Genomic DNA, 25,625 nt, shown 5'->3' with positions numbered 1-25,625 from the left:
AAGGAGAGGAAGGTTCTGCCCCAAGTAACAGGAATACTAACACTACATTATCAAACAATTATTATGTGGCAGAAACGTGGGGAATTTTTTGTAAGGCGGGACCCGCGGACGGACGCAGCTCCAGCTCAACTTGGAGCAGCGGATGCCTCGGTAGCTATTCCTGCTGTGACCGCCAGAGGGCAGCCTGTGCCCATTAAAGCATTGCCATTAAAGCATTAAAGAACTCGGCTTTGGAAGAACTTGGCCTTTGGGGGGTTTTAATTATTCTGCTTCATTTTAATTAAAACTTTGAGGAGACTAAAAATGAAACTGTTTAAAAAGCGTACTGTAGTGCAATCTCCAAATTGTTTGAGGCCGTTTTAAGACCTACTGTACAAATTTCTCAGTATAGCCTTTCATTTAGTTCTTGTGTGGTTTCAGTAGGATAGGCTTATCTCCTCGACCAAGAGTAAATAATCTCCATAAATAAGATGCTACACCTTTAAAGTCAGTTCCTTAATTGAATATTTTTTAATTTATTCAGGAAAAACAAGGTAGGGAATTTAGTGCTGCCTTCTTAGAGCAGCTTTCTAATGGAAATGTGGCTCTACTAACTTTCCAAATTTTAGATACTATTTCCCTCATCAATAGGACATGAGATAAATCTTTTGCATGTGAGCTCAGTTTTGCTGTCTGTAAAACAAATATTTCAACTTTAGTGGTTTAAATATTTCAACTTTAGCTACACACTGTGGAGTGTAGCTATATATCATAAAAGCATACTGTGCTAGTTTTTTTAAAGCAATCGTCTTTCCCCTTTGATATTGCCATCGTGTCTCTCAGCCATGCATTTACAAGCCTGAGCATTCAATGGGAACTGCTGCAGGTTCAGCACTTTTGAGAAACAGCTTACTTAAAAGTCTAAAGTTGGATTTAGCAGCTTAACATTTTTGGAAAACTTGCTATGTTTTCATAACAAGTTATGAAAATCCTCATAACTTATTGTTTTTAAGGCAAATATCTATCCAGTATGTTTATGCTGCAACCAGTTTCAATTTTTTTACTTTTACTCCAATAACTTATCCTGGTTAAGGAAAGCTTTCCTTTACTTAGTGTGAGAGAACTGTCAGAATCCCTCTCAACCCCATTTCTGTAACAGACAGTACAATGTTATTTAAGTCAAGTTGAAGGCCTGGTAATTCTGCTAGATATCCAGAAAATTACCTAGGGAGGGAATAAAGTTTAATCATAACCAAACTAAAGGACATATATAAAAATAATGCACCCTACTCACTTCTTTTATAAAGGAATTGGGTCGAAATAAACTGTGCATATTACTCTTGAATTCCATGAAACCATAACATCAAATGTTTTTTTGTCACAGCATAATTTAAATCATTTGGACAAGAGGTGAGTTCAAGATCATGTATTTATTAGTTTGACTAATTTTATTTTTCACTTCCACTTGTATTCTTCTTTACCAAAAGAGAACATATGAGAGAAGGGCAGCAGTCCCAAATATACTTGAAAAGAACTGGCATTAGCTCTGACTTTGTCTTATGTGTTGAACAAAGATAAGTTAATTTATCCTTGAACCTAGAAACTGAATGCAGTCTAGAACAAGGCAGAAAAAGCATGTTTTTGTAGTTCTGCTGCCACTGGATCCAAGATCTGCCTGACTACCAGAGATCAGGAGTCTATGCCAAACAGTGGAAATTATAAAAGACTTTCAGTTGTGAACAAGAAGCTTACAATAAACAATGGAGAAAAAAAATTCAAAGAGGAAACATAAAATAATCTGACGCATCCTTGGGTTAGCTGGTAGACAACAGAAGTGGAGAACAAATACTAAAATCCAAGCCATGAATACAATAACCACCACATCCTTCCTTTTCTTCCCCTGCTTCCCCCTTCCCTTTCATCAGGTTACAAGAGCAGTGCTTTATTTAAGACAACATCCTCTTCTGAGGGCTATATGTGCTTTTTGAAATGTGCAATGTGCACCACAGCTTCCCAGTCAATCTGTGCTGTAGAATCAAAGCTTTTTTCTCTCCTGCCCCCTACTAGTACTTCAAGCGAGTGATGAAAGTGAAAACTAATAAAATATCTTTAAATTTTCAGACTGCTTAAAGTAGTGAAGCTAAGACAAGTGTGTACTCTAAGCTTTGAGAACCTAAAGCTAACTTTAACTTTTCATCAGTAATATTCTATAATCCTTAGTCTATAATCCTTAGTTCCTTTTATTTCTGTAGGTAACACAAATAGCAATTGTTATTTCCCAGCTGGCTGCAAATGGAGAATGATCATGCTCTAAAAGCATACTGAAAATGGGGGAACTGGGTAGAAAAGTTTAAATGTAATATCTGTACATACAACAAGAAAATATCACTGGTTGTGACATTGACTTTCTGTTAGCATTTCACAAATTTTCTCTACAGCTGTATCACAATACTGCAGAAGTCAGCAATGAAAAGTTTAGGTTCCTTGCCAGAAAATACATCTCATAATTACAGAATGTATCAACCTCTCGGATTCACAGAATGGTTGAGGTTAGAGAAGACCTCTGGAGGTCATTTGGTCAAACTTCCTTGCTCAAAACCCACCTGCCCAAAACCATGTCCAGATGGCTTTTACATATTTCCAAGAATGAAGATTCCAAAACCTCCTTAAGCAAACTGTGCCAGTGCTCAGTCACTGTCACAGTGAAAAAGTATTTCCTAATGTTCACCTGGAACCTCCTCCGTTTCAGTTTGTGCCTCTTGTCCTGTCAGTGAGCACCACTGAAAAGAGCCTGGCTCTACCCCCTTTGCATCCTCCCTTCAGCTATTTATATACATTGGTAAAATCCCTCTGTACAACATATAGTTGCAGATAACTTAAAATTCAAAACTTGACCGAAGATATTGATGAGCACCATTAACACATTCATTGCTCTTCCTATCTGCAAGCTAAGTAAAGCAATTTGCTGCTGTGCTGTTAAGGCTAAAGCCTAACACAGCTAACAGACAAATGCCTTTTAGTTCATACTTGGTGTGAAAAGCCTGTGCAGCTGCAGCCACACTAAGCTCAAGTTATAACATTCAGTGTTCATTGAAACGTTTCACTTCAGAAAGTGTAGGTCAAGAGGGATACTTTAAGTACCCCACACTCTGAAATTCTAGCATTAATGTGAATTTAGTAAGGATTCCACCTGTTTTGAAGAAGATCCAATTAAAATTAGACACAGCATTTTAAGTTCCAAAAAAAGAGTATAAAGTCAGCAAACTTACTTGGTTTATTGAATGGATTTTTAAGTTTTATTTTGTCAATTTCAGCTGGGTTTGGTAACAGCTGGAGAAAAAAAAGGAAAAACTCTTTATCCTTTATGTCTCCATTTTATCTGATTTTTAACATGTAGTCAACCATTTTTTCTCCAACTTAATATCTAGGGCTTCTCATGAAATACTGTTGGGTTCTGAATTCTTTATTGGAAATTCACTTTTTGAAAGAATTGCTAGGAAGGATCTTATTGTTAAGTTATGTAATATTTTGAAATAATTTACACTGCATTGTTTTCATGAAAAATTGTGTTCATCACAGCAGCAACTGCAGGCAACAGTTGGCTATTCTTTCATTTTCAGCCTCTTCTGGTGTCATTAGATCATAAAGTTTTCAGACAGCGGCACTTTGCAGTTGCAAGGTTCTGGCTACTCTGCTCAAAGCAGTCCCAAAAGGAATTAGACAAGAACTTTTAAAGAGTTTTTCTGTGACACAGGTGGGCCTATACTGTAATGGATCCTGATAACCATTTTGGTCCATCCTCAAGAAAACCTGCTTGATTTATAGCCAATTTCAGGCATTCTAGGGAAAGAGGATATGTTCCATGAATCTGTCACCTCCTTGGTTGAATCAGTGGCAGTACTTTGTTATGGTGCTTTACAAAGTCAGTGTTCTAGTGGCTGTATCACTCTTCACATAAGCAAATCTTACTTTTTTCCTGGGATTACTTCTTTCCTGCCTTTGATCAGCATGTAGAAGTTCAGTGACATTTCCACAAGGCCAGCCCTTTCCTCATTTGCCCCATCCTCTAAACTTGGGGGAAAAGGGATGCTCCAATTGCTCCCATTGAAGCACTGTTGGAAAGCACCTGGATAGGATATCCCTTACAAGAGTTCAGATTCAGGACTTGGCACCCCTGGCAAATTAATCTGCTCCTCCTGTATGGCACCTTCACTGTGACCTCACATTTCTCAGCAGCCTCAGAAATCCTACAACACAGCTCTGCATCTGCACCACTCTCAGGGGTCTTCCCCTGCCTTGGCCTGTGCTGCAGAGTTAAACAGGGAAAAATCCCAGTCACTCCTTATGGCTCTCCCTGTAGATTTGCATCCCCTGGTCTATCCCAGCTTCAGATAGAAGCTGATAAAATATAGGGGAAACCTCCAGAACACCTTGTCCTGAAGCTCTAGAGCACTCAGACTGCTGTTCCACTCAGTACTTTGGGAAGTTGATGACAGAAATCTTGTAAGGCAAGAAAGATGGTTCAGTGCTCTCTACACTGTATGTTTGCCCAAAAAAATTGCAAGAAATCAACCAGGATGGAGGGGCTTATAATGGCATCTTCGGGGATTCCAATCAAAACTGGAAGTTTTAACTGCAAGCTTAGTTATAGGAACTGTCTAGACAGAGCAGCAGCTTGGCAGCTCAGGCTTCTCTCAAAGCCACCATGCTATAATAATTATTCAATCAAAGCCATATTAACCTGTTCTTTAATTCCAGCAGAAGTAACACAGTCCATTTTCCTGGGTTAAATTCAGTTGGTTTTTTGGGTTTTTTTCTAATTTTGCAGCTGAGGTCAGATTTGTGTTCAGCCAGAGAGGTGCAGAGGCCAGGGGAGCTGGGTTAAATGACCATTATCAAAACAATAGAGAAAACAGAAGATCAGAAAAGCAGCCAAGCAACACATTTTTTTCTGATTTTCTTATTCTTCAGTTCCTCTGATGTTTCATCTTAACAGTTTTTCTGTAAGGGTATCTTAACAATTATTTCACTGATCAGTAGTGAGTATCAGAAGGATGTGCATTAACATTTTTGCAAGTGATGTGTAGAATTTTTCTTGTTCACATGCATTCTGGTCATGTACTAATGAACTTTAAAGCTTTTCAAGAATTTTGAAAGGTACAAGTCATTATTTCTATGAAAATTTTAGAATCAGAGCACATTTTGGGTCAGAAAGGACGTTAAAGATCTTCTAGTTACAATCTTTATCCTAAATTAGAGTGCTCCCGAGCTCATCCCTCATTTATCTTGACTATGAAAAAAGGAATCTCAGTCGCCTTAGTCCAATGCCCGTGGAATGTGACGCTTCTAACAACAGCGCTACTTTCTTCCGCCGGCCATGCTGCGGAGGAGGCGGCTGTGTGCACCGCTGATTTCCCGCTGTTATTTGGGAACGCTGCTCCTCCTCCTCCGTCCGGCGCAGGGCGTGGGCCGGGGCCCGGGGCTCCCCTCGGGGCTCCCCTCGGGGCTCCGCCGGGCCGGCAGCCGCAGCCCCACCTGACAACATTCAGCGCCCCAGGAAAAGAAATTATTAATCCCCCGCTCTAAGCGAGGGCCCCGATCCGGCCTCGCCGAGCAGGACGGAGGCAGGGCCGCTCTGCCCGGCCGTGGCCCCGGCCCCGGCCCTGACCCCGGCCCGGGCAGGCGGGCGGGGGGGAGGTGGGGCGGAGGTGGGGCGGCCCGGCCCGGCTCGGCCCGGCGGGCGGAGCGGGGCGGAGCGGGGCGGGCGCGCTGCGGAAGAGGGAAGGAAGGAGCGGAGCGGTGGTGGCGGCTCGGTAGCACCGGGATGGCAGCGCGGGGCTCGGCGGGGGATGGCGTGCTGCGCCGCGCGGCCGAGCAGTGGCTGCTCTGGGACAAGGTGAGGGGCGGCTGGGCGGGGGGCGATGGGGGTGCGGGCTGCAGAAGGGTCAGGGGGCGCGGCGTGACGCCCGGCTGTTGCATTGTGCCGGATTGGGGTGCGGTAAAGGCACCTGTTTGCTCCTTTGGCTCTGCTTTCAGAGCCCCTCTGAAAGGGGCGCTCTCCCTCCGCCCCTCCGTGCATCCCCTCCCGTCCCGCGGCGGGGCCGGCGCAGGTGGGGCTGCGGGGCCCCCGCCCGGTGCTGCGGCTCCGTCACCTGCCGCGGCAGCCGCTGCTCTCGTTCCATCCCGGCTGGCCTCTCAATCTGGCTTTTAGCTGTACTGAGCGCCTTTTTCAAAAGGGCCTGTATTGTTCCGAACCGCTTCAGTCGCAGGGCAGCTGGTAGACTTAAATTATTAAAGACCAGCATACATTGCCGTGTTACCTGTCCCTCAGTGTTAAAAACCTCCTAGTGCCTTCAAATTCTTGTTTACTAAAATATCGGTCCCAAAAGACATGGTGGCTCACTTCAAAAACACTTGGACATGCAGAGGCTGTCAGTCCTGTACTTTTCAGGTGTTATTTCCCTTCCTGTTGAGACTTATCTTTGGGCTTGGTTTTGACACCACTATATGCAGGAGTAAAATCTTCTTGTGTTTCTGTTTTCCACGTACTTAAAGAAATACCTTGCCATAGTGGTGTCCTGGAAGTGGTCATGTAGTTGCTTTCTATTGCAGGTCCCACTGAGATGCAGGCCTCTGTTGTCACATTTGGTTTGCAATTTTCATGTCATGTCCCTTTTCATATAATTTGTTCATTCGGCTATATTGGAACTCACTGGCCATTGCCCCTCTTCAGTCATTAATTGACTCCCCCGGGCTTAGCACTCAACAATGCTCTCTGAATTTTGTGCAGCACACATACCTGTTTAGTAAGGCATCTTCTGCTTATTTCAGAAATATCAGTGGAAACATACATTAATTCTCTTTTTTAGTATTTTTTCCAGGTTCTAAAGGATGCCATTAGAAGTACCTCAAGCTTGTTGTGATTCTTCATTAAAATCAGTAAACGGATTAACCGACCAGTTACCCAGTTCTGGTTTTATTAGTGATAAAGCAGTGCCAAACTAGTCTTCTTTTCAGGAATGCTAATGCATCACATCAAATGACAATAAGCTTTTGTGCCTTTTTTCCCCAGTTTAATTAAATTTGAGAAAATAGTTTGGTTTTAGAGGCTCTTATTTATATAGCTTCCCTGACCAGCATTAGTTATATTCCTGTCTTCAGTGTAATAACTTGCTTTTCAACTGGTTATTCTGATTATTTTGCTAAGCTCTCTGGAAATCTAATGCAGTATCCCTTATAGCATCTTTACTTTTGAAAGTTTAGCCCTCTGCTAGCACTTGCATCTTTGATTCAGTAATAATTGACTAGTGTGCAATACCCATTGCTGATTGCTCAAAAATGATGAGGTATTTTAATTTCTCAGGGAGCTGTTGCATGTTTCTATTGAGCAACAGAAAAATCAGATGTAACCCTTGGCCATTTACTCTGATATAAAAAAAAAAAGTTCCTTTTTGACATGCAGAGATGGGTTAATATTTAATGATGATAAGCGCCATGTTTCTTACAAAATAATTGTCTGCAAGAGCAAGCCCTTGTGGCTGATGGCAGTCCTGCTGACCTAACTGGAAGTTTCTACCTACATGGCAATTACTGTGCTTGTTACCAGGCTGTTTTCATCACTCTGCTCATTACAGTAATAGCATATTTTTCATTCTTTCTATTATAAGTCATGGAATTTTGAATGAAAGGTAGCTTTTGGTTTTAGTAAAAATAAAATCTGTTTAGTCAGAAGTTTTTCCTCTCCTGTAATACCTTGTGGGGACTCCTCTACTGATGATAACTCTTAGGGCCTTCCTGTAGTGTAGATTAAAGTGAGTAACTCGAGTGTTGCCAGGTGATGTTCAAGCTAATTGCACTAGTGGTTATTATCTTGGTATTAAATCATCTGCCACTGTATTCACAGAAAATGGTACTCCCATACTCATATCTGTTTAATTTGAGAGCAGAAAAAGCGTAACCTGAGAGAATCAATTAGAAAGGAGCAAGCCAGCACTTCGTCCTTCTGATACAATTTGGTCCTTCTCTGATAGAGATGGTGTGGAGAGTTTGTTTAAGCAGAAGAAAAAGGCAAAACCAAGATTAGTTTTTTACTTAGCTGTGTATAGTGTTATCATAATGTTCTCCACAAAAGAAAAAATAGGCAAATTCTTGGGAGAAAATAGCCATTAACAATGATAACAGTAGTTCTGGGAAAATCCTTCTGCCATATTGAACAGACTTGGCCTGGCTTTTATCATTATTTGGTGTGGGGTGGAGGCAGGCAGTGGGGAACAATTAAATTAATGCAACCAAGTTTTCTTTAGAAAATTATATGGACTGAAACTCTTAAGACTTGGGCAACCACCCGGACATGGACATTTAACCAGACTTAAAAAACTGGAGGATCCCTCTAGTTTCACAGTAGATATCAAACCTGGGAAATTCCACTTACAGGAACAAACAAAAAACTCCTTGGCTGTGAGAGCTGCAGGATGCTCCTGATGTCCTTCTGCATTGGCATTGCAGCTTCTAGTCTGTCAAACAGCTGTAGAAATGTGTGTAGTATCTATCTAAAAACATGCTCCTTTTAGTATTAAGAGATGACTCATGTGCACAAAGCTCAAACAGAGAAATTAAAAGGTGATTAGGCAGTGTACAAAACTGGATGCAAATGGTGTCATCCAGGCTTTACCTTTGAGACATAGGCCTGATGTTAAGGCAGAAACTTGACGTCAACTTGTAAACTGCCTGAACTCAGTTATGCTGCCCTATATATTCTATAACAACATAGAATTATATTTATTCTTACACAATATAATTACTCAATAATAATAGGTAATTGTGTCAAGCTGCCTGCAAGGAAGTGTCAGTTACAACAATCTTGGACTGGTAAATTGGTAATTTTTGCACTGGAAATCAGTAATTCTGGGGTACCTCATTGTTTATTGCACTCAAGAAGCTGGATTTTTTTTTAAATTCTTTAGTTTATTCTCCATTATGCAGTTTGCTCATTAGCACTAAAGGGTCTTTTGCTTTTTTAGTAGGTATTTAAATTGTGTTGTTTGTCCTGTGGCAGTGGGCACACAGGTCAGTGGTTAGGACATCCTGACTCTAGTCTTCCTTTGATGTGCAGGCTTTTTATATCTTTGTATGCAAACTTACTCACATGCCTACTACTCTGTGTGCTTGTAGCATTTTCTGAAGCTGCATAAGATATATGGTTGGGATTTTTTTTTTTTCTCTTTTTTTGCCTAGAATGATATGCTTTCCCTTGCTGTAAGCATGCCTAGGTCAGCCAGAAAATAGTAAAGTCTATGACTTTTATGAGTTCATTTAATTGCCTAGAAATCAAAGTTTGTGTCCCTTTGGAAATGAGAATGTTTGTACTCCAGGGTAAAGTGTGTGTACTCATGCAGTGAGTAGCCTGCTGCCTCTCAGATAAGCATGTTGTCAGGAGGCTGCTACCTGCCATCTGTCCTCTTGGCTCCTAAGTTCTCAAGAAATCAAATAATGAACCTCACAAGTCTCATAACTTTTAGAAGTTGAGGCATACAGGACTTTGCCAATTCCCTGTCTGGAAACAAAAAGAGTAATTAACAATAGATAATCTGTGGAAGCAATATACCAAGAAAAGCAGTGAAAGTTAGAAACTCCTCACTGTTCTCAAGTGGTCTGAGATAGCCTTTTTGTTGCCACTCTTGAGTAATTTTATTTAAGAATTTGTCTGTTGTTTCTAGGCTTTCATCCTGGGGTTATGTTTATTTTTACAAGCATTACCTGCAAACATGTTGGAAATTTTCTTCTGCCCAGTCTGCTTAGTTTTGCTGCTACCTCTGGTGCTAGCCAGTCTTGCGACAAGGTTATGATTTAATTTGTTTTAAACTCTACATGTAGTGCTATAGAAATAACAAATATTTCTTAATAATTAGTTTGCCTTACTTTCTTAAATGTTTAGTGTAGTTCTTGTGATGAGGAAAAATTCTCTGAATTGTGAAGTGCTTCCTTTTGTTTGTTTTGTTTTTAAAAATAGAAAACATTAAAATAGACATCTTGGAAATCTTTTAACATCCCAGATTGTGGGAGATATACACACTGCTGTCCAGGTGTGTATATAAGCATGTTCACTTAAGGAGATGAATCTAAAGTAAGTAATACTTGAGATTGTACTGATTTAAAATTAAGAAGACAGCATTTAAAATTAAGAAGACAGACTTATGCTGTTATTGAAGTTGTGTGCCATGTTTTGATACTGAAACCCAGAGATTGGGACAGAAAGACAGTTCTATTAAAACGAACAAAACCTCATTTAGAATGTCTGAATTTTGTGTTAACAGAATCCAAAAACTTACGCAATCGTGAAACAATTGCTTGCGGAAGGAAATGCCGGAGAGCTGCAGAAATACTTTGGCTCGCGGATGGAGTTTGGCACAGCAGGGCTCAGAGCTGCCATGGGAGCAGGGATTTCCCACATGAATGACTTGACTATAATCCAGACAACCCAGGTATTGTGTCCAGCACTTTATCTCACTTAACTGGTTGTGTATATGAATGCAAGAGCCTGATTTATGGCAAGCAAATGAGTATTCTATGGAAGTACAAGTTCTCTCCTATTCTTCCAGTTTTCAGAAGTAATTTAAATTATAATTGTTAGCTGAGTGCTGATCTCTGAAAACAAGCAGAGAGAAGCTATTAAACCATTAAAAGAAGTTACTTTCCATATTTGATTTGCAATTTAATTTACACACAGCTGCAGTTAAGCTCAAGTGCAACAGTTAGTGCTGCTATAACAACTACAAAAAAACCCCAAAGGTCTCCAACATTTGGCTAAGCTTTGTGTGTGCTAGACATGGTTTTACATAGAGGCAGTGAAGGTATGTATACATACATGGATCCTAAGGTAGATCTACTTGGGGAAAAAACCCACAACCTTGAATAACTGCAGCCTGGAGTGGTGATGTGTCATGTGCTAAAGAGATGTCATTATTAGGGTGAGATTTGGTTAAAAACCTGAAATGCTGGCCAGCTGTTCTCTTCCTCATGTGAGACCTATGACAGCTGAATCATTTCTCAAAACCTGAAATTAAGACTGTGTTACCTGTTCCTTTTTGGAGTCGATGCTGATATTTTAAAAAGTACTTAAATGCTGTCAAAGTTTGCAATATTGATTTGAAGGTTTTCTTGGTGTTTATTGGTCTTGGACAAGCTGAATCCCAGAGCAGTTCAGTGAGATGCTATGTGTGCTCAGCTTCCTAAGACATTAGCATCTTAGCAATTATCTTAATGTGATGATAAATTAAACATCAAGATTGGGTTAATGAGGTGGATTTGTTGTTGTCTTAAGGGATTTTGCAGATACCTTGAGAAGAACTTCAGTGACCTCAAAAAGAGAGGAGTTGTGATTGGGTTTGATGCTCGTGCTCATCTTTCCAGTGGAGGTAGTAGCAAAAGGTACTTCTTAGGTTTTGTGTTTTGTAGATACTTTGTGTGATTCATGATGGATTTATATCTACTTCAATTGTATTTTCATTCTATAAAGTGAATTAAAGTGTGGAATTTACAGTATTCTTACATACTGGTAATACCAAAGCAGTTCTTAGTGTTGTGCTTTGTCTTTTGGGAATAGTGAGGGAACACATTTAAATTGGGTCTGTACAATAATTGAGATATATTGATAAGTGATGGTGTTTTTGTTGGGGTTTTGTAATTGCATTAGGGTGGGAGGGAAAGCTGTGAATTCTAGGAAACTAATAGGCAAGAAAATGAATATATTCCCTAGGTATCTTTTCTTCCTGTTTAGGTTTGCAAGACTTGCTGCCAATACCTTCATCAGTCAGGGAGTTCCAGTTTATCTGTTCTCTGATATAATACCAACTCCCTTTGTGGTAGGTTTTTTATTATATCTTTTTATTACATTGTCTGCTTTAAATGTACACAAATTCTGTCAGATACCTTGCATTACTTAAATTAGGATAACTACACAAACCAGTTCTTACTTTTTAAGCTCTTCCTGCAGGGAGTCTTGTACTTATTTATCTATGTATAGTTTACAACATCCACAGGAAAAGAAGGGAGAATGAATGTGGAGTGTGAGCGGAGTCTGATGTCTGAAACACGCAATAGCAAGTTCTTGGAGTGCAGTGATATTTTGTCACAAGGGTTGTTGAATTGTGTCCACGATGCCCCCATCAGAACACCAGGTGTCTCCAGAGCAACACAGAAAAGCCCTGCTCTTGGCCCTTGTCCTAAAAGCAATAATTTCTCCCTAAATCAGTTGCTCCAGTGAGGATTGCAAACAGAACACAGTGGTATAAAGACTTTCTACATAGCATTCTTATACTGATACAAATTTTTGAAGATTTAGGGTCAAATTCTTCATACTGCAGTTTAAAGTGGTGTTGCAAGAGCTGCAGTTGAGTGCATTTCACTATTAAATAAAGGGCCACGAGTAAACACAAATTGGACCTATGTTCATGAATAATGCTTCATTTTTAATTCACTCCATCTGTTTTGAGCTAGTTTATAAGAGCTCTCTCCAAAACAATTCTCTTCTGAACCCTGATGGAGTAGCTGCTCACCAGGCTGCTCCCAAAAGACAGGATGAGACTGCTTGAGCTGCAGTTCTCTGCCCCATGCTGACTTGTGTCATTACCCCAACAGACCTGGCACCCTCTAAGGCCTTGGGTACCTCAAGTCATTCCACAGTAGGGAACACATGCATCTGGCTCCCTTCTGGAAAGGCACTAGAGATTCACAAAGCATCTGGAACAACATTAATAACATTTAATGGGAAAATGCACAAGAAAAAACAAGGGCTAAAGTTGTGCCACATGGAGTCTGGTGGAACAAGTACTATTTAGCTTCTGCTTTAGGGAGTTGGTGTGTAGGAAATCACATCTTGACTTTATTTTCATACTATGAAGTATTATCTATGCATGAGAAGAAATATAATGTGTTGCACATTCTACTTCAAGTAACTTTCTCTTGTTACAGCCGTACACAGTAACTCACCTGAAGCTTTGTGCTGGAATTATGGTTACGGCTTCCCATAATCCAAAACAAGACAATGGTTACAAGGTATTCTAATGTGATCTATTTTCTGGCTCTTTTTTTCCACGCAGAGAAACTAATGCAATTATATATAGTTCTTATCATGGTATAGACTTAATTAATTACTAGTCTCTCCATCTCTTCTATGTATTTAAAGCTAGTGTCATGTTAAACTAATAATATAGTTAAAATCTTTGCTCTAGAAAGCAGGATGCCATTGAAATCTGCTATGCATTGAAAAAAACACAGCTGAATTGCCTGTGCACCAGTCACAGTAGCTGGGCAGTCATATACAGACTGTTTGCAAAGTACAAAAATGGGAGTTTTGTCAGTAAATCATTGGGCATTGTTTTGTGTTTCATTATGGATCTTGATATCTTTTGATAAGATTAAACTGTTTGGTTTTTTTTTTAATAGAATAAGAATGGGATGTGAGAAGAAACACTGAGAATATTAACAGAATACTTTGGGTATACCTAAGCCTAGTTTACTGTAATACTTAAATGGATGTACTGTACCTTAACCAACAAAAAAAAAAAAAAAAAACCAACAAAAATATGTTACAAGATTAATGATCAAATACTCACCTATCTATTTTTTATTTAGGTTTATTGGGAAAATGGTGCTCAGATCATTTCCCCTCACGACAAAGGAATTTCTCAGGCTATTGAGGAGAACCAAGAACCGTGGCCTCAGGCTTGGGATGACAAACTGATTGACAGCAGCCCACTGCTTCATGATCCATATGCCATGGTCAATAAGGAGTACTTCAAAGACATACAGAAACAGTGCTTTTACAGGTGACTCCTGTTAATTCCTTTAAGAATACAGGATATTCCATCTAGTATGTTAGCAGGGCAGTTTAAATTGATGGAAGTGAGGGTGGCCACAATCCTGCCATGTCCCAGTTCTGCTTGTGCCTTTTTGTCATCTTTTGGGGTTGCACTGGCAGCTGTGTGGTGGTGTCATAAACCAGTTCATAAAGCTGTCCTGAGAGAAGTCTAACCCAGCAAAGTGAGCAAATTTCTGATGATATCTCCCTGTATTTTCATGGCCATGCATCAGCCAAGTGTCACAGCAAGACTGGGGCTGCTGGATGTGGACATGACATGGACAGCCCACCAGCCTTAAAACAAGATTCTCAGAGACACTGTGAACCAGGTTGTTAAGCAGTTCTGGACAAGAAGGTCCTTCTCAGTCATTCCAGCCTTGCTTGTGATCCTGGTAGTCTTGGGTGCCTTAAAACAGCCTACTCCTATCACTTGCTCAGTAAAAATCTTTACTTAGCAAAATGAAGTGGATGTTTCTCTTGGTGAACAGTTAGGGTTAATTTATGTAGTACAGGAGTATCAACCTTTTAGATCTGCTTATTTATGTAGAAATTTTAAGCACCAGTAACCGTGTTATTACTCTTGTACTCTAAAAACAGTCAGGAGTTACTAAAAAGCTGGGGCTATTACACTGCTTTTTCAGAATTGAAATTAAATGTCTCCCTAGGAGTTTGCATGATTTTTGGTATACCCAGTGTTTTTTACTTCCTAAAAATGAGTGTGCTCAAATTGGGCAGGCTGCTGTTGACTCACTGTGTTCACAGTTTTTGGGGGTTTAAATGCTAGAGTTGGGGATGAAGAGTTTCTTTAGTCAGTTGTATTTGTTTTTCACTTGACTGCCTTGGGATGTGTAGACTGTACAGTCTTTTTTAATCTAGTGATTTGCACATACTAGGATATTGGATGCCAAGAGTGACTCATATTGTTGAAAAATTAGGCTAAGCCAATTTTCAAGCCATTGTTTTTAAAATCTGCTCTCCTTTAATTCATAATTTTAACAGTGATATAGAATACTGAGTTGTATCCGTTTCCAAACATAGTCTGTTTTGTGCAGAACAGTCTTCATGTTCAAGTTTACAGTTAACCTGTTTTATTTCAGGAATATAAACAAGGAAACAAACCTGAAATTCGTTCATACTTCTGTGCATGGCGTGGGACATAAATTTGTGCAGTTGGCTTTCAAGGCATTTGACCTTAGCCCTCCTTTTGCTGTTCCGGAGCAGAAAGATCCTGATCCAGACTTCCCCACAGTGAAATATCCCAATCCTGAAGAAGGCAAAGGTGTTCTGGTAAATAGATCTAATTCTTTTTTAATAGTTGTGATGTCTTTCAGTGTTTTCCTTTTTGCCAGAAGTCACAGCTGTAGATTCTGGTGGAGGGTCAATTTTTAATCTGTTTCATAGCCTTACATTTAGTGAAGAGTTAGCTGGTATCCTTTCATTGACATAACCCTCTTTGAACCAGTCAGGTAGTAATCAGCTGTAACTTTCAACTACTTTTTTCTCTAACAGAATGGGCAGGTTCTGCACATGGGACAAAGTGATAGTTACTTTAAAAAAATAAAATAATAATAAAAATCTTCTCATTTGTTTTTGGAAGGCTTCTACTCTTTTGTTCTGACACAACACCAGGAGAGGGCAGGAGAAGTCCTGACAGGTGGTTAGAATTTCTGCTACTATTTCTGTTACACTTTATTATTGAAGGATCCCATTAAATATAGGTAGCTTTTAAGCTGGGCTACAGAAGTGGAATGATATAGGTAAAGTTAAATGTCCTGACTATGTTCTTCTGCTGCCAGGCTAGAAGTTTTTGTGGTTTTTGAGAGACACATAATGATTTTGGGTGTTTGAGATTCAATAAATTGGGAAAATTACTTAAAACCTATAAAGAAAGTGAAAATATTATTTGGGAATATTAACACTCATCTGGTCCTGCTTGCCACATTTCCAGACATTGTCTTTTGCTTTGGCTGAAAAAGATGGGGCAAGAATCATTTTAGCAAATGATCCTGATGCTGATCGACTGGCAGTGGCAGAGAAACAAGAGAGGTATGGTAATAAAGTAATGCAAACCATTGATATTTTTTACTCCCAAGGTTAGGCTCATTTGGAGAATTCTTGCTGCTTGTGTTGCAGAGGAAGAATAGTCACAGTAATAATTTTTTTGATTGAAAACACACAGAAATGTGAGAAGACTCTATGAAGCAGACCACAGTAAAGGCAGGATATGAAATAATGATCAGTATTAGACACTGTACAGAAGCCTGAATAAATAGTTGACACTTGCTGTAGTTTAGGCATGCCCAGAAGCATGTGAATTGTTGTTGTTGTGCTGCACTTTTTCAAAGGTAGGTTTTCAGTTAAATTCTTTCGCGTACAACTGATAAACATTTTTTCTTTCAAGGTTTATTAAACAGTAACTTGGCTTCAGGAGAATCTGTATAGTTCCCTGATAATCTCTTGCTCATTAGTATGAGTATCTTCTTTCTCAAATCCTGTTAAACCAAACATTTTACTAATCATTAGATGATCTGGGCTTCTCTTGCTCAGTTTCCCACTTCTTTACATAGTGTTATATATTTGCATTTCACCTTAAAGTTTTTCACAGTTTGGTACTTCTCAGTGTAGTCATTTGTACTCTCCCCTTCAAGATCCATCTATATATGCATTATTTATCTTTGCATACCCACTCAAAGAAGGGGATCACAAAAGGCAAACTTGCTCAGTCAGGCACTTACCATAAATTGTTCAGATTTGTGCAATGTAACCTATAGTTCTGACTCAATATGGCTGTCCCCTTACTTCATGCCCTCTGATATCCTGCACTTCTACAATTGTTTACATTTCTGTATTGTGGTTTTATCTGATTAATAAAAGGAAGTGAAGATATGATACCAAGTGCTGAAGTTCAAGCACTTGGTATCATATCTACAAATAGTGGTGTTTCTCCTTTATCTACCTTGATAAAGCAGAAACTAATCTGAGCAGTTATAAACTGTAAATCCTCAGTGAAAATGAGCTTCAAGGTTTTCAGCTTAGAGAGGAGCAGAAAAAAAAAATCTGCTGCTGGGCCAGCATATATGAATTCCCTGAGCATGAGAGCCAGAAGAAGGATATAAAATTATGGCAACAGTCTTTGGTACCCAAGGCATGATATGGGTATCTGCTAGATGTCCTCAGTGGTTGTGGATGAATTAAATAGTTGAATCTGTATCAGTTAGATTTTCAAAAATTTCAAAAGTCCAGTTAAAGGAGACAGTGCAAATATCCATTTTGCTCTACAGATAACCAAAAAAGCTGAAGTAGTAGATTTAAAATAGCAGTATTTTCTTTGGGGTTTTGGGGTGCTTTTAAATTCATTAGCCTCACAGCATGAACTAAGAAGATTTCTCTGCCTTTGGAAGAAAAATGGTCTTTTTTGTGGACACCATGCTGTATCTTGGACAGTGATAGTTGGAAGGTTCTGATTTCAATGGTTTTGGTCTGTGCCAGCCTCACTTGGCAATACAGCATTGAGAAAAAGGTATAAAAATTTTCAGATGATGCTAGTTATGATGGGCTAAAACAAGAATGCAAAACCACTCATGCTTTTTGTCTGAACACTTTGAGCTCCCACAATCTTGAAGAGGGGTGTTAGTTTATTGCATCCACTGCCAGTGAGAGTGTGGGCTCCCATTCTGCTGCCTCAATCTCGTTGTTTAGCCAGTCTCAGCTGTCTCCTAACTTCCAGTCCTGTGTCTTCTCAGACTTCTGCCTTAGCTTTTCATACACTAATCAAATATTAATATAGGCTTCTACAGTATCTGTCCTTCTTCTTTGACAGAACCTCCTGTAGAGCACACTCTCTCAGCACTCTTACACTAAGGTGCCGCTGTGCATTGCTTTGTGCCTGTTGGCATCAATAAATGCAGGAGACTGAGTCTGCTTCTCTTTCACAACAGGTACTGTTTCTGCAGGTCTTGGTTTTGTCAGTCTGGAAGTGTCTCTGTCCCCTTTTGTGACTGGGATTTTTTTTGGCAATTTTGACATTTGTCTTTCTTTATTTCTTCTTTTTTTTTTCCTGTTCTAGCAATACATCAGTATTAATCTTTTATACCCACTAAAGATTTTTTCCAATCTTCCCAATGACTAATTGATGTATTTGTGATTAAATTAAAAGTATTTGTCACTAGGTCAACTAAAAATACTGATCACTTGAAAGCTGTATTTATGTGTCTCTGTGCTTGTCTTAATCACTGAGTTTATAATTTGTATGCTGAACATTTTTGTTTTACTTAAAATATGTTGGAAATATTACTGTTTCATCTTTGGATAACTGAAAAAGCTTATGTGTATGATGGAGAAAAAAGGTAAGAGTTTCAGAAGACTTTAGGGAAGGAATTTTTTTGTTTGTTCATTATGAGCACATGATACCTTGCTACTGTTATGTGGAATTCCAAGGCAGTGGTTTATTTGTTAATATTCATTTATAAAAGAACCAATAGATTCTTTTTTTTACCCCCAGTATTATCCTTTGATTTCATGTACTTTCTAATATTTTTTTGCCTGTAGTGGTGAATGGAAAGTGTTTTCTGGAAATGAACTAGGAGCTCTTTTAGGCTGGTGGATCTTCACTTGCTGGAAAAATAACAGTAGGGATACTCGTGCCATTAAGGATGTCTACATGTTATCCAGTACTGTTTCTTCCAAAATCCTGAGAGCAATTGCACTAAAGGAAGGTTTTCACTTTGAGGTAAGCAACACATTATTCCATTTTCTTTTAGTATCTTTCCTACAAAGACATTGCAAAACATTGCTTTTCTTTTTAATGCCTTTGATTTCTCCTCTCTGCTGTAGGAAACACTGACAGGTTTCAAGTGGATGGGCAACCGTGCCAAACAGCTCATGGACCAGGGGAAAGCTGTTCTTTTTGCATTTGAGGAGGCTATAGGTAAGAGACAGAATGTTATGTTTTCATATCTTGCAAAATAGTGAAAATAGAGCTACTACAAAAAGTGACAGAATTGCAGAGAGTCACAGAATGGGTGAGGTTGGAAGGGACTGTTGGAGGTCATTTGGTCCAGCCTTCCTTCCCAAGCAGGGTGTCCTAGTGCATGTTACACAGGACTTGGACCCAGGTGGTTCTTGAATTTCTCCAGGGAAGGATATTCTACAATTTCTCTGGGCAACCTGTGCTCTGTTAGCATCCCAGTAATGAAGTAAAATGTAAAAAAAGGTTAAAATGGTGTCCTCAATACAATGGGTGTATTTCCAGTTAGATAATTATCTATTTTGCTAATTGATACTAGTTTTTAAAACCTTTGTATCTCTGCTTAGCACAAAGGAATATATATCTACAGTAGCATAGCTGTGCAGATTTGGACTGCAAATTCTGCATAAACTTTTTTTAAAAACAAGAAAAAAACGACCTTTTTTCAGACATGAACTTGAGCTTTTTTACCTGACAGATTTAAGCTTAGTGTAAATGAGAATAAAATAAAGTAAAAACTACCCCAAATTAAATTTGTGAACTGGAAAGCCATGGTTGAAAGCCACAAATGAAAGTTATGAATTCATGAGGGGAAAATTTTAAAGCTCTAGTGCTCTTTAAGTATCTCAATACCTGAAAACCAGAGACAATGTGGCTAATTTCACACATAAATTATCAGTGTTACCTTACACTATAAGATACTCACATTTGAGATAATGCCATACTTGCATTGTTCCGGCAGTGTGGCTTTTCTCCTTCTAGAAAGGTCCATATGGACCTGGGAGCATGTGGCACTGATATGATGCAAATCTCTGTCTTGAAATTCCATTGAATAACTTGCTTATTAAAATTAACCCTGATTAGAAGATACTTTTTTTCTACTTTTGGTTTGACTCTAAAATGTCTGTACTATGGTAATGTGCATTTCTCCTTTCAAAGATGTTTGGCTAACCTTCCCTCCCCTTCCTATTCCCTGTTCAAAATGTGTCTAATTATATCTAATGTTCCTTGTTTAGGGTATATGTGCTGTCCTGCTGTTCTGGATAAAGATGGTGTCAGTGCTGCTGTTATAACTGCAGAGATGGCCAGCTTTTTGGCAACCAGGAATTTGTCTTTGTCTCAGCAGCTGAAAGCTGTCTATGATGAGTGAGTTCAATTCTAATTTTTTATTTTAAAGATTTTCTCAATTTCACATACTGGGGTTAATAGGGACTCAATAGCAACCTATAGTTTATAAAAAAATAAAATGTGAATTATTGTACTACTAAGAGAATTCTGTAATAGTAATCTTCAGAAAGTGTTCCTGCCTTGTGGACATGAATATATTTATGACATTGTTTTGTGTTAAGGTATTTTAAATATAATAATAACTACCTTACTAATTCTCTGTTAGTAATGAGATCTTTGTGGTGTTTTTCTACACTTGCCTGAAAGGTTTTTTTTGTTTTGGGAAGTTCTGCACTTGGGTCCTTTTACAGAAGATTGGGCAGCTGTATTGCTGAGCTGTAGAGATTATAGTGCTTCTTGCTGCTTAAATGAGCCAGACACTCAAAAATGTTGATGACTGAATGGGTCTAAGTAGCTCTGGCTTATTTATGCCATGCATAGAAGCCAGCTTCTGTCCTTGCAGGGCTACTTATGATTAAATGAATTCTAGTTGGCTCTAAAGTTAGGATTTTTGTTTTATTATTCTGTCTTTTTTTTTTTTTGATAGATTATTGCTGTTGAGTTTTGGTTCTCCTTTTCTCTTTCTGCTCCTGATTAATGAGATTTGAGCTGATTATGCAGAAGTGCTGTGACTGGCCATTACTCTTGGCTATATACAGCTGGGTATCCCTCTGAGAGCATTTAATATGAGGCACTACTTTTCTTTTGCTCTTTTTTACTGGGTTCAAAGAAATCAATAGCAAAGATGAATATTGGATTTCATGAGGCAGGGAGTGGGTTTTGTGGAGGTTTTGGGTTGTTTGTTTTGAAGGAGGGAGCAGCACAGGCTGTTTGATACTCTCCAGCTCTTCATACACACTAACAAAGGAGTGTGGAACCTGCAAAGAGACTGGAAAACTCCAGCCTTTGTGCTGCTTGTTTTGCCAATCCTGAGTTCCCATTTGTGTGCCATGCTTGTTTCATTGTCTCTTTAGGAAGGAATCAAGTGGCAAAGACTTGCTTACACTGCACAGATAAATTGTGTGATATAAAAGTATGAACTAGGAATTCATACCTAGAGTGGCAAATACAGCATCTGATGTGAGAATTCCCTTAAATGCTACTAGCTGGAAGTGCATATTCAAGAATTAAATATTCAGCTTCTGGCTTGAGGTTTTTTTAATTGTTTTTTTAAAATACAAGTACAGTAAACACCTGATTGACCTCAGAATATTTGCCTGAGTGGAATTGAGCTGTGCCACAGTGCTGCTGTGTACATAGCCAGTGAAAAGGACTCAGAGCTGCTTTAGCATAAAAGCAGTCTGTAAGATGTCAATACACATGGTCACTCTTTGTGGCAAAGCTACAGACAGAGGGAAGGATACAAATCTCCCCTATTAAGCTGTTGTTTGATAATGAGCTGGAAGGAGGGTTCTTGCTTTGTTTTGGGGGGTTGTTTTGCATGTGTTTGATTTTTGTTTGTGGCTAGTATAGGGTTGCAGTTTTCTGCTTCTTACTACTTTACTTTTTTGTCAGATTGGCCTTGTGAGTTGAAGCAGAAGAAACTCTCTTTTGTATTTTGGAAATGTAGAAGGGGAATCTGTCTCGAAGTAAATGCAGATAAGAAAAGGACATGGTCCTAGTAGGCTTATCACTTCTCTCAGATACAGGATAGGTTTTGTTAAATCCCTTACTGAATTCTTAAGACTAATCTAACTACTGTTAACCTTCAAGATGTCAAGCATTTAGGTATAAACATAACCCTATTTAAGAAGGCATTCAGATTTCTAGTGTGAACATCCTAGTACTAATGAAGATTCTGCACCTCAGATTTTCACTGCCATCAAGGATATTTATCAAGTCTTGATCTGTAGCAAGAGCTCACTTGAACAACCTGTCCAGGCTTGTATGTTTCTCAACAACATGGTATTTTGAAAAGTCAGTGTTACTGGGTCATTTGTCTTTGCATCACATTACCGGGCAGCAAACAGGTGAGGTAGAGAGAAATGTTCAGAACAGTTTGGTTTAGTAAAAACACTTTAATGGGAGAGTAGAAACACTTCAATGAACTGTGATTGGAAAAACCAGTCTAGAATTTGTTTTACTTAGAAAAGGTCAGCTGGAATACACTCAAAGAAGCTATTAGATGTAATCTCTTCCCTTCCTATGGTGGTTAGAGCACTTCAAGGCTAATGGCATCCTTTTTTCTTCTGGTGTTGCTGTAAGCTTTCTCAGTTTTCATAATTAAAAATAAAAGACATCTGCAGAGAAGTTTATTTGAAGTTGGTAAAATGGGATAATTAAGCTGTTGGACGTTTTAAAATTGTAAGGGCAGGAACTGATGCTTCAGTTGGGTGAGCATGAGTACAGTATTGCTTTTTAGAAGGTTTTGTAATGTGTCTGGTGTGCAACTTTTAGGACATTGCTTCCTGGATTCACTAATATTGCATCTTCACAGATACGGCTTCCATATCACCAAAGCTTCGTATTTCATCTGCCATGATCCTAAAGTTATTCAACAGCTTTTTGACAACCTTAGAAATTTTGATGGAAAAAACACATACCCAAAATCTTGTGGTAGATTTAAAGTTTCTGGAATAAGGGATCTAACTACTGGGTATGACAGCAGCCAGCCAGATCAAAAGGCTGTAAGTATCTTTCTAAATTGCATGTAAATCATATGTAATGTATATACACATACATAAAACATTCTGTGGAGAAACATTAAACATATTTATATACTGAGTCATAAAGCAACTTAGATTGGTGACAATTGTTATGCCTTGGTGAGAGGAAGGGAAGCCAAGTGGGTGTTGGGTTTTTTGTTAGGTTTTGTGGTGTGTTTTTCTCTCCAAGATGACAGTTTGTGAAGGGCAGTAGGAGGATCTTGCTGCCTTGCTACAGCAATCTGCATTGTTTTCTTGTGAGCGCAAGTTAAACTGTCTATTAAGATATGGCTTTGGATTCTGTGTTTCTCCACAATCTCCATTTCCTTTCCTCCTGGGAAATGCCATGACAACTCAACTTCTATTAGCAGTAAAAAATTGTCTGCATTTGAAATGAGCTACCTCGCAGTGATGCAGTTCTGCCAGATTCCAGGCTGAGGGCAAGGCTGTCCTTGCGGTCTCAAGACCACAATGTTGAAGAAAACAGAACTAAACTATAATTTTAGCTGATGCTTTTGTCATGTCATGCTATCTAGCATCAAGTCATGGGTTTATATATAGTCTCTTTCCAAGTTTTTTTAAAAAATATTCTTAATGTTTCTAGATACTTCCTACTAGTAAAAGCAGCCAAATGATAACATTCACTTTTGCTAATGGAGGAGTGGCCACAATGAGAACCAGTGGGACGGAACCAAAGATCAAATACTATTCTGAACTTTGTGCACCCCCTGGGAACAGGTATTGTCACTTACAGCAGTACATTTGGTGTAACAGAGTCTGTGTGCCTTTTTGGTATTGTTTTAGAGAAATAAGAGCTCTCCATGGTCAAATAATATTATTAAAGTCATTTTAGTGAATGTATTTGTATAAAGCTTCAACTCTGCAAAATTTGTTGACACATTCTTGTCACTGAAATTACTTTGCACTCTGTTTTACATTCAGTGAAAACAGTATCAGGAAAAACATTCTGCCTTAAATAAATGCACATATTTTCACCCCTTTTTTACATACATAGTTACTTTAAAATATTTAATCAAATATAAAGTGTTCTAATATATTTCAGATCCTTTTATGTTTAGCAATTATATCCTTAGCCAGTAGCCTTGGAAATCATACAATCATAAAGATAATTAACTTATATAATGAAAGTAATACTTTTTCACAGATGAAAAGTCATCTAAGAATACTGCTACAGGTACAAAAATTACACTTCTAGTCACTTACATTTAGTAATAGAAGATCTTCGAACTCAAATTCACCATACTACTTTAGATTATATTGTGGAGTTATGTTTCTTCATAGCCTTCATGCATATCAGTTGAAAGTGAACATCAGTGCATTGCCATAAGAAATCAAATATATAGACTTCTAGCATTAATATAAAATGTTTGTCTAAAGCAATGCCACAGATTTAAAAATTCCTCACACTAAAACTATACATTTTAGCTTTTTCATTGCTTCACTGTTTTCTGTGTTTGTGTGATTTTTGTTTTCCAGTGATGTTGAACAGCTGAAGAAGGAACTAGATGAATTGGTCAATGCTCTTGAAAAGTACTTCTTTCAACCAGAAAAAAACAAACTTCAGCGAAAGACTGAGTAAAACAGCAAAATTACTACCTTGATTAGCTTTTGCAGAATTAGAGGTGCATTATTTAAGAAGTTAAGGTTTTTTAGGACCAAACATCTGAGAACTCTGATTATAGACTTCTGCCTTTAAGAGTTATTTTGGGTACTCTTGGTTCTAGTATCTTATTTTGGAAGGCAAGTTGTACCTTTACTCTTAATGGACCAAAAAAACCCAATCAGTTGAACTAAAAGCTTTATGAACTAAAAGTTGACTGCAAATGTATTTAAATCAAAACTTATTTTAATTAAATATAAGTGATATTCTGATATCTGAAACAGCCTGTTTTGTGGTGACTTACTTGTTTTGTGTGCATATAATCTGATAACACTATGCAACTTTGTCTAGGTTTAGATTTGCAAAGGAAGTTCTTTTGTTAACAGGAAGTATTTAAAGCCTGTGATGAGGCTTTGACAAACTTAGGGCAGATGATTCAGAAGTATCTTTCTTAAGGATTTTGGCCCAAAGAAACAAGAAACTCACAGCAAATTTGTTCAATATCTATTTGCTATGGGACTATATACAATATTCCAGGCAAGGGATACAAATTGCACTAAACTGTCTTTGAATGCCATGAACCCATTAAGATAGTATATCAACATACAGCACCTTTTTTTGCCTCACTGAACTAAGCATAATTAGTTCAACACATAGCCTAGTTTTGGAGCCTCTCACACTGTGCTGCCATGACTTGGTGCAGGTCTAATTTAGAGCAGAAGTTTCAATTTCATTGCATGCTCTTGTCTGTGCTTGTGGAGCCTGAGAGGGTTTTTTGGAGGTTGCCAGTTGACTTTAATATGGGGTTTTTCTGCATTTTCAGTATTTGCTTGGGATATCAGTGTAGCAGTAATAGTCACAACCATAGCTACATACTTCTTACAAATGCAAAACTTCTAAGCTTGATTATCCTTCCAGAATTCAAGTCCTCTGTGCTTGTTATTTTCAGTGCAACTTGAAGATTGCAGCAGTTGTGCAGCTGGATACAGGGAGGCAGCCCTGGGGGAAGTGGAAGGAAGGGAAGTTTTACACAGTCTGATGTACCTCTGCAGATCATGTGCAGTCTTGTGGTGAGAGGCCTTAGAAATTAAGTCTGGGGGTGCTTCAGGGATCTTTGTTGGTTTATGACACCCTCTTAAGACATGACTGTGGCCTCTCAAGTCAGCCTAGTTGAGCGAATTATACCCCATCAGAAGGAATGAATACCTTCAAGCCTCCCAGTACTTTTCTGGAGGGGAGTTTTTGTGCCTGAACCAGTTGTGTAAGGGGGGGACATTGGCAGGATAAAAAGCACTATCCCACCACAAAGGATCTGCTTCTGGCTTCTTCCTTGCTTGAAGGCACAGACAGAGGAATGGTTCCTCAGGGGGCAGGCTGGGGCAGTGCCTT

General features: G+C 38.8%; 1 protein-coding gene across 1 annotated transcript; it reads left to right on the top strand.

Annotated features, from left to right (window-relative positions):
* The first annotated feature begins 5,714 nt into the window (after positions 1-5,714).
* PGM2 (phosphoglucomutase 2) lies at positions 5,715-24,517 on the top strand. Its single transcript, XM_077177624.1, has 14 exons — positions 5,715-5,875; positions 10,293-10,460; positions 11,300-11,406; positions 11,756-11,840; positions 12,949-13,032; positions 13,612-13,805; positions 14,935-15,124; positions 15,786-15,883; positions 18,386-18,566; positions 18,671-18,764; positions 19,820-19,949; positions 22,408-22,597; positions 23,220-23,353; positions 24,113-24,517. Exons 1-14 carry the CDS (start codon positions 5,804-5,806, stop codon positions 24,213-24,215), a joined length of 1,830 nt encoding a protein of 609 aa, XP_077033739.1. The 5' UTR covers positions 5,715-5,803; the 3' UTR covers positions 24,216-24,517.
* The last annotated feature ends 1,108 nt before the right edge of the window (positions 24,518-25,625 follow it).

The sequence above is a fragment of the Agelaius phoeniceus genome, chromosome 4 (genome assembly GCF_051311805.1).
Source record: "Agelaius phoeniceus isolate bAgePho1 chromosome 4, bAgePho1.hap1, whole genome shotgun sequence".
Lineage (NCBI taxonomy): Eukaryota > Metazoa > Chordata > Aves > Passeriformes > Icteridae > Agelaius > Agelaius phoeniceus.
Note: the sequence above shows the minus strand (reverse complement) of the source record. Positions and strands in the feature narration are given on the sequence as shown.